Source organism: Sprattus sprattus, assembly GCF_963457725.1.
Source record: "Sprattus sprattus genome assembly, chromosome: 9".
NCBI classification, from domain to species: Eukaryota; Metazoa; Chordata; class Actinopteri; order Clupeiformes; family Clupeidae; genus Sprattus; species Sprattus sprattus.
In genome coordinates this window covers 13,561,011-13,570,697 of record NC_137928.1, presented here as the reverse complement: position 1 = coordinate 13,570,697, position 9,687 = coordinate 13,561,011, and the positions used below count along the sequence as shown (strand labels likewise).

At 43.2% G+C, this 9,687-nt stretch overlaps 1 protein-coding gene across 2 annotated transcripts in view; it reads left to right on the top strand.

The window, feature by feature from the left end:
- Window positions 1-4,794, top strand: part of fgf12b (fibroblast growth factor 12b) — a gene marked incomplete at its 5' end in the record, with an annotated part of 39,825 nt that extends 35,031 nt beyond the window's left edge. For both annotated transcript variants that reach the window (XM_080844286.1, XM_080844285.1), the window contains 2 exons: window positions 1,316-1,514; window positions 2,356-4,794. In XM_080844286.1, the coding sequence (XP_080700412.1) occupies window positions 1,316-1,514; window positions 2,356-2,489 (333 nt within the window). In that variant the 3' untranslated portion in view covers window positions 2,490-4,794. The remainder of the gene's footprint in view (window positions 1-1,315; window positions 1,515-2,355) is intronic.
- Between the last annotated feature and the right edge of the window lie 4,893 nt (window positions 4,795-9,687).

Here is a 9,687-nt window from a genome sequence, read left to right as displayed (position 1 = left end):
AGACTGACGGAAGCGTGGCAGCCAATCAGCGCCTACGGCCCCTCCGACCACCATATTATAGGCCGTGTGTCAAACTCAGTTCAGTGGTGGATTTGGATCTTTTCTTTTTCCTCCTTTTCTTTTTTCATTCCTTTCTTCTGTCACTCTGACTTTTTTCCCAGACTCTCTCTTACCTTTCTTGGCTCACTTTCTTCCATCTCTTGGCAAGGTGAAGATTAGCATCTATTTAAGGAATAGAGCTCTTATACGGGAGATAAAGCGATCAAATTCAATTTTCAGGAAGAGCGTACAAAATAACTATGTTATCCTATCCGTAGGACATGTTTGTTAGGTAAATAGTGTTTGAATGTGTTGGTTTTAAAAATGTGCATGTTTGTATGTGTATGTGAGAGTCACCTCCACAATGGTTGGCATCCCTGGTAAAGATGAGCTAAAAGAGTCACCAAGAGGAAAAACAATCCAACTTTTAATTGAAGTAAATTTATTCTATGGAAAAATAAACATGTCAATAAATAATTAATTTTAACAAAACCACATGTGTCACAGTTATTGGCACTTCTGCATGGAATACAAAACAACCTCCATTTGCCAATAAAACAGCACTGAGAATCTCTGAACAAACCTTCTCATGTGTACTCTCCTCTTTAGCTCACCCCACAGGGTATCTATGGGCTTTAGGTCAGGGGACTGTGATGCTTGTGTTCTGTAAACCATGTTTTTGTTGATCTGGACGTATGTTTTGGATCATTGTCCTGCTGGAAGATCCAACAATGACCCATAATGTATTTTAGTAATAATTTTTAGTAAAAGTAAAATACATTAAGTTTCATTTCATTTAAGAGACTTTCTAGGGGTGCCAGTGATTGCGACATGTGGTTTTGTTAAAAATAATTATTTCTTGAAGAGGTACTTTTTTTCTCAGAACAAATGTACAAAAAATTCAAAAATGTTCAAAGCTAATTCACCAAAAAAGCGAATTTCCTATAACCCTTTTTACTCATCTTTACCAGGAGTGCCAGTCATTGTGGAAGGGACTGCATGTTCTGTATGTATGTGTGTGTGTGTGTGTTTGTGTGCCAGTTGGTGCATGCTCTTTTTGACTGGCTTCTCCTCCCAGCCCACCTGTGCGTTGCTCGGGGACACTCATTTTGTTCCTCCAAAAGAGGCCATCATTGGGACCCATTTGATACAGTCGTCACAGCACAAAATTACCAGCCACCTGTCTGCAGACCTGCTCTCCTCTTTTTCTCATCTGTGTTCTCCCTCTCTCTCTCTCTCTCTCTCTCTCTCTCTCCCTCTCTCTCTGTCTCCTCAGGACGTGTTCACGCCTGAGTGTAAGTTTAAGGAGTCTGTGTTTGAGAACTACTACGTCATCTACTCCTCCACGCTGTACCGGCAGCACGAGTCTGGCCGCGCCTGGTTCATGGGCCTCAACAAGGATGGCATAGTCATGAAGGGCAACCGCGTGAAGAAGACTAAACCCTGCTCACACTTTGTGCCCAGACCTATTGAAGGTGAGTCCAGCGCAGTGGAGTGGCGTGGATGGGGCTCAGCTCACCCTCACACGTGTGGAAGGCTGTGCCATATCCCACCATCCCTGCTTTCAGCATGAGTTGAACATATTGATCAGTGATGTTCTTATGGGAATCGGTTAGGTTAGCTGTTGTCAAACTTAGCCACTGTTAAAGAATACACCCTCCCCTTCAGCATGGAGTGTACAGGCAGACTTGTTGACAGGAGGGGATGAACGTCTTTGTGTTCTGATGTGGCCCTAATTCAAATTTCGTTGCACCTCAGTGATATTGTCCCAGAGAAGAAAGTCCGACATACATCTTTTTCTCAGCAAATAGATTTTTTGCGAGAGCCATCAGAATGCAAAACCGTTAAGTTTTCCACATAAAGTATTGCTCACTGTGGTTTCCTGTAAAAGGTTAAAAAAAAATTGGTTCCAGAAAGCCTGGAAATCTTGACATGGGGAATTTCCCCTAGCGGAGTTCAAATGTCCTATATCACTGGGACCACATACTGGGCATCAGTCAATGTAGTAATGAGATAAACAGCAGTTACAATGGTGAGGTTTGTAATTCACATAATGAAAAGACGTGTTGGCATGTTCCAGGCCTTATAAAGGAGATAGTGATAGGCTGATGCATAGGGTCTTAACAGAATAGTATTCCTTGCTTGCAGTATTGTTCAGTTTTCACTGCAGTAAGTAGGCCTGTACCACGCAGATTTCAAAGTCTTTGACATTACTTTTCTAAAATTGGTTTCCCACCTTCTGTTTCTTTGTTCTCTCCTTTTCTCTCTCTGTCTTTCCCTTTTTCTCCCTCTCTCTTCCCCTCTTCCTCCCGGCAGTTTGCATGTACAAGGAGCCGTCGCTCCATGAGATCGAGGAGAAGCAACGCTCGCGGAAAAACTCAGGGACTCCCACTATGAACGGCGGCGAGAAGGTGGGGAGCCAGGACACTACAGAGCAGGACGGGTCATAGCCTGCACCGGGCACCACAGCACAGTGCAGCGCCCCCTGGAGTCGAACTCCATTTCTTACACCTTGTTCAAGAGAAAACAAGCAAGTGAGCTAACAAACAAAAACAAAACATCAAGAAGACAACAGCAGAAGAAAACAAACAAAGAACATAAAAAAAAATCAAGCCTAAACAAGACAAGAAAAAAATAAATCCCAAAAAGGAAAAGAAAAAAAGAAAAACAAAAAGAAAGGAACAGAAGAACAGAAAAATTGAATTCTTGCCTGTGTAATATTTTAGAAAAAAAAATGGGGGGAAAATATTTGAAAATCAGGACATGAATTTACATTTTATGCAAAAAGCCTGCTGTCGGGCACTAGGATGTCCATCTCCTCCTCTTCCTCCTCTTCCTCCTCCCATGATGATGTAAACAATGTTTTTGAATTTTAAGCTCTGAAAAATAAGCTTAAAGCCATGGTAGAAAACACACCTTGATCCATGAACGCAACGGCACTTTCACTGGCTTCTATGTGTTGTTACTATCATTATGAAGTATACAGTCATTGCTTATGACCCTTTTTGTTGTTGAATCACCTTTATATTATTTAACTTTATTATTTGTTTTCTTTGGGTGGGGCAGAGGGTTTGTTAAAGATCATGCGTCATTGGGATTCGTCATCCGTATTGTGTTCGGGAGTGGGTGAGGGGGTCGGCGTTTGATGGTGTAGAATACTGATCATACTTTTCTCAGTGCATGTTAGGAACTGTCAGAAAGTTCTCATGGTTTTCTTGACACAGCTGTCTGATTGATTGGAGGTTGTTGTCTGTGATGTCCTGGGCCTTGTCAAGGCCAAAAGTGTGTGTGTGTCCCCTCCTTCTGGAAGTGCATGGAAGACAGTGAACAACCTAGGAATGGACTGCTGAATGCTCTGATAAACTGCCCCCGTCACACACGCCCCAAACCCCACACAAATCCATTGTCACTCCACACATTGCCAAATGTAGACGTTCATATAGCACTTATTGTTGTGCAATCTGGGAGTTTCTCTAGTTTCCTTTCCTGCCAAAAGCACAGACTGCCCTCTCCCAGCCCTCTGGCCCCCTCCCTCCCTCCCTCCCTCCGAGTGGAGAGAGCACCAGTGGAACATGACATACAGCCCTGTGTCTCCCGTTTTAATCTGCCAGTATGTGATTAATGTTGATGTTCAGGGTTCAGGTAAAAAAAGTAAAAGTCCCTTGCCATATTTTGTCGCCACAACCCCCCCGACCCCCTTCTCCCCGGCCGTAAATCTGCTCAAAGAACTCCAGATGCTTGTCACTGGAGAGGAGTTTTACTTTCTCAACCTGGCCTGCATCCTGGTGGATTGATATTTAGCATGAATTGCTTTAGCCGCCCTTACTAATTATGCTACTCTGTGGACCCGTATATGGAACTCTTTCTTCGAGTTGTCTGTTAATGATGCTAATCTGTTGTTAGCGCCAGCAGGACGCAGATTAGTGGGGAGGTGAGGAGTGCAGGGGGGGCTTGACTGCTGCACAGCAGATGATGGCTAACCTGTGATTGTCCAAGAGAGAGCGCGGTGAGGCTGGGCGCCATGGAGGTGAATATGCACTGCCCTTTACTCATGTAGACTTCTCGTCTCCCACCCTCCACACCTGCCACGACGTCATCATTCATTGCATGTCACGAGCACTGCGGGACATTTTCAGGCATCCTCGAGCACACACACACACACACACACCCTTCTACACACGTGCACGCATACGCACAGTCAGTGTTTCACTTTAATTTAGTCTATCCAGGAAGTACCGAACCACAGGAAGTCATGGAGGCTGTCTCCGATTGGCTGCCAAGGCCCAGGTTTTCCTCGAGCGTTTCGACTCAGAGGTGACGCAGAGGAAGCCGAGTCTCCAATCACAAGCCTTGTCACGCCTCTGAAATGTCTTCCAAACTAAAAAAAAATGGGGGAAATGGCACCAGCATCATGCACGTGTCCGTCTGCAGGGTTGGGAAACAGAGGAGGTTCTTGCAGGACTTCTGTGTGTGGGCTTCGTCATTGGCCACAGCTATGGAACAGGACACTCCCTATCTCAGCATCCCCCCTGTCACTGGAGGGTGCCATGTTGTGGAGTTTGATATTGGTGCCATGTTTGACATGGTCTCTTCGGCTGACCTGGACAATTTTTTTTGTTTCATTTTGATTTAGTGTTTGCTAGCATATGCACCTTTATTATTAAGTCACATTCATATGCATTATAAACTAGGGGAAACATCAATATAAGCAGCAGGATGGAAAAAAAAGATAATAAAAAAAAATAAAAAATATGAAACCAATGAAACACTTGTTGCCTTTTAATTTGCTCAAACAGAAATATTTATAATATATAATATATAGTTTGTCTCATCCCTTTTTAATGTATCCAAGACCTCATCTCCCTGTGGTAGTCTTTGTACAAACAGGTTTAAAGAGAATCAATTACAGCAAATGAACCTACGTCCCTATTGGTTGAGAAACAATGAACCCACATCCCTATTGGTTGAAAAAACTATAAACCTACGCCCCTATTGGTTGAAATACAATGAACCTACATCCATATTGGTTAAAACAAAAAAATAACCTACATCCAAGTTGGCATCATGGGTTAGATAAATCATTAATTCCCATTCCGTGCACTTGTATACCATCACAGACAAACCTCTCCACATGCACATCTTTCCAGAGCATGAGCAGAGCTGTTCTTCCATCAGCACAGTGGCATTGTGAACTAGTGTAAGCGTGTCTGTGTCTGCCAATGATATATCCTTTACAGCACCGAAAGCCACCCCTTATCTCCCAATTCTACCAACCTTTCTGATGTGACTGTGGAGCCCATGAAAGCACATAAACCCGTTTGCTAGCGTGTCAGGCAGACAAGGAGACAGGAAGTGGGTATAAATAAACTGCTCTTCAGATGGCACGCTTAAGAGACCCCCCCATTTCTTTGATCCACTCCGCATCTTAAGAGCCGAGGCTGTTAGTTAATGTTTCATAAGGGGCCGATACAAACAGATAGTTTTTGTGTGTACTACATGAAAGCCTGGCTTGCCGTCAGTTTGATGGGGTTGTTACACAATGCTAGACAAGAGGCTTAAGATTTCAGAGGATGTGTGTGTGTGTGTGTGTTTTGTTAGGAGGGATGCAGCCTTTTATGAGTTATTTTTAAAGATCTATATATATAAAGCTTCTGATATGGTTCAGCCCAAAAAAAAACTGTCAGAGAGAGTGTCAGCAATAAAACGCTCACTTTCAGTTTACTCTCGCCCTAAACCACCCCGTATTTCTGTCTCTCTTTCACATACACAGACAGATACAGACATACTTTTCAACTGAGATTTTCACAGTCAGATATTCTGTCTCACATTTTCTAGTCTTGGTCTCTACCCTCCATACACACACACACACACTACCTTCCAGTCATACATACATACATACATATGTTATGTATATGCACAGTGCACACACACAAAAATACACTATATTTCCATTTCAACATGCCATTTTCTGTTCCCTTCTTAAAATGTAACCAGACCATCCCATCAATCAGCGGAAACGTGTTAAAAACAGGTTAAGGTCTTGCGGCGTCAAATATTTCACTTGACCCAATTTGTATACATAAGACAGGCTGTTCGTTCGAGTAAACCTCTCATTATGTTTCCATGCTTTGCCTGAGCTAGCACACAGAGAATTAGCACCAGTCATGGTAATTAGCATAAGGCCTGAAGTATACATGTGGATGCAGTGCAGTGCTGTTTGAGTGGATTGTGTGCATTGCACAAGGGGAGGGGCTCTAGAGGAACTAGAGGAATTTCAGATGAAGCTCGAGTCAAAGTAACTCCACGGAACGGACGTCCATCGTCTTATTCTCCAGAGATTGAGCTGAGGGAGGAATGTGAGCTGGAAAAAGAACAGAGAAGGGGGGGGGGGGGGGGTGGAGCTGAAAGAACAATCAGTTCAATATTAATCAAGCAGCATCTGTGAAAGGTGAGCGAGGGAGAGAGGAACAAATGCTTGCAACTTAGACTTCTCTCTCCCCGTGGGGGAATGGCACCGGCAACAAACTTATTTAATAAACAGGAGTCTGCCTATTAACGCCGAGAAATGGTACGTGTTCAAAATTCACAAACAAACCACACAAACAAATCCAATTTATTTGCTGCCAGTCAGCCAGTGCTGTTCCGCTCCCCACGACAAATCGTGTTTTTTTCTTTTTCAAGGGTGTCTTGAGGAAAACAGTAAGTGTTCTTTATTTGGGTCTCTTTCTCTAGGCCCTGAGCACAGCTCTCCCCCCACAGCCTTGGCACAAGCCGGGTCAATTCACTTGAAGCTGAAGAAAGATAGCAAATCCCCACAGAAGAACTATCTTAGAACCTTTTTAGACCCAGAGGAACTCATTTTGTCAGGGTTCTTTATATGAGGTAGCCTATTTCTATGTAGAACTTTTTTTTTTTTTAAAGGTTCTTAACAGAATATCTGGTCTGATGGTTTCTATTGGTGTAGTATATTCTATCATGATGCCATTAGCTAGATGAACAGGTGCAAGACTTTCTGTGGAGAAGCATTCAGCTTTAGTCCTTCATCCTCTTGAGCATAGCTGGCTGTGAACTGTGACTGTTACATTATTAATTATTATTATTTTGATTAGTATTATTATAATTATTACCAGTTATATATTGAAATAATAATATGGTGAAACGTGTGGGTTTCAGGAGGTCTATGGTGATATAACTAACATGATCTTACAGATTAATCCGTATTTAACATTTTGCTTTTGAATGAACTGCATGCTGGGACGGACTGAGTTATCTGGATGTGTTTCATACTGCATTCTTTATGCTCGAGGCGCCCAGGAGAGACTTAAGCAATCATAAAGGCCCCAGATCTCTGAGAGAATGCCTTGCCAGTGCTCATCCATTTCAGCTGTAGGCAGCTTAATGCACAGTCACTCCCACACCCCACATTCAACTGACAAACTCAATCCATCTGGGCGAAAAAAAGCACACCACACTGCTCATCCTCTCAAAATATCACAAACCTCCACCTGCACACAACAATAAGTAGGACACTGATTTACCCTTGCACTTATCTCTCTTAGTCTTTCTATACAGAAGGACGGCAGAAAGGAACGATAGCAGGTATCTCTCTTCCTAGGCATCTTTCCTCCTTTCCCTCTCATCCTTTTCATCCCTCCATCGCTCTCTCTCCCTCTCTTTCTCTCTCCCTCTCCCTCTCTCTCTCTCTCTCTCCCTATACCTCTCTCTCTCTATTTCTCTATCATATTGACTGAATCTGCCTTAAAGCCCATACGTTTGACATGAGCGGATGGCGAATGACAGCGATGGCCGTGGGATGGGGCGCTTCAGTGAGGGGTGTGGGATGGGGCTCTTGAGGGGCGCTGTCTCAGCTCTTTGTGCCCTTTACCCAGCAGATCATAATAGGCCCAAGCAGTGCACACTCAGCACAGAGGAACCGCCACCAGATAGAAGTCTGGAGGTGTGTGTGTGTGTGTGTGTGTGTGTGTGTGTGTGTGTGTGTGTGTGTGTGTGTGTGTGCGTGTGTGTGTGTGTGTGTGAGTGTGTGAGTGTGAGTGTGAGTGTGTGTGAGTGTGTGTGTGTGTGTGTGTGTGTGTGTGTGTGTGTGTGTGTGTGTGTGTGTGTGTGTGTGTGTGTGTGAGTGTGAGTGTGAGTGTGTGTGAGTGTGTGTGTGTGTGTGTGTGTGTGTGTGTGTGTGTGTGTGTGTGTGTGTGTGTGGACCCAGGGCAGCACATCACCCTTGAGACGAGACACTTATTGGGCTGGAGATGTGGATAGGGGGACAGAGAGCTGATACATTACCTTCAGGGAGGGAGGAAGCAGAATACGAGCCCCTTGTTCGGCGCAGATATCTCCCTCTATCACTTTCCCATATAAATCTACCTGCTGATGGACTGAAGATGACACTGTCTTTCCCCCCTACCATCGCAGGACGCCTGAGAGATGTAATGAAAGATCCAGTGTTAAAAAGACATCCAGTCACACAAACCCACACATATCGACAAGGTCGCTTGCTTGTGCTGTCTACAGCACACTGAACAGCAGCAGATTCCTGTGGTGCCAAAAAGAGGAAGCTGGTCTGCAGCCAAAGTATGTTTCTCATAGATAATCCATAGGCTGTGGGTGTGTGTTTTTTTGTCTATTTTGAATCATCCTGCTTGGATTTAGGTTATCTTCAACAAAGGGTGTACAAATACAACTGAATCGTGTAGCAGATGAAGTAAACCTGCAATGCGCTTTGAACGCCCTCTGCTGGTGAAAGTAAGGCAGTGGAAGGGAACAGGAGCCTCAATCACAAGTTGTTTTAGAGATGAGAAAATTACCAAATCAATTGGATACATGCTGATCAGAGTTATGGGGAACATCAGAGTTCGTGTTTATGCATAGATGCACTCAAGATTTATCTCTGAACTTTTTTTATCAAGAACAGTGATTAAATGTGCGTTTCTAAACACGTTTTCCACACTTCTCTAAATTTTGCATTTAAGCAAAAGAATGTCAATCAATTCATTTGTTTAATAAATGATTCTTTTAAAACAGCACCAGAGGTGAGTACAAGTAAAAGATGTAACTGTGCATTCCATTGAAACAAAACAAAACAAAAGGATTAACATGACAAAATGAAAATAGAACTCAAATAAGGACAAAGTACAAAAATACCACAGGCTGGTTCCAATGCCCCGGGGAGGAATACAGAATAAAGCTACCACGCTTAAGTTGTCATTTTGATTTTGTTGAAAAAGCTAAAAGATCATTCTGAGAGGATCTGACAGAGTAGATATGCAAGACTATGAAATGCCCTCTGAACTTTGAAAATGGAAATTTCAAGCATAACAACTTGCTTGTGTGAAAACCTTAAAATATAATTCAATCACATATGCCTTCCCAGTTCTTGTCAGCACTCAAGCAGCTGAAATCTATAGTAGCAATAGTTGATTTATTATATTTTAGTAGGACTAGGCAGGAGATTGAAAGACTAAGATGCATTAGTCTTTACGTCTGATATTTCTCCGCTATAGAAAGCCTGACTGCAGATTCTAAAAAGCTTTTGTGATGTTCCTGATATGAGAGTGGATTCAATGGGCTTTTAGCTCCCATGCTCTGTAGACTAATTCATACTCAGGATATGCTGGCACTTCTTGCTCTTTCTGT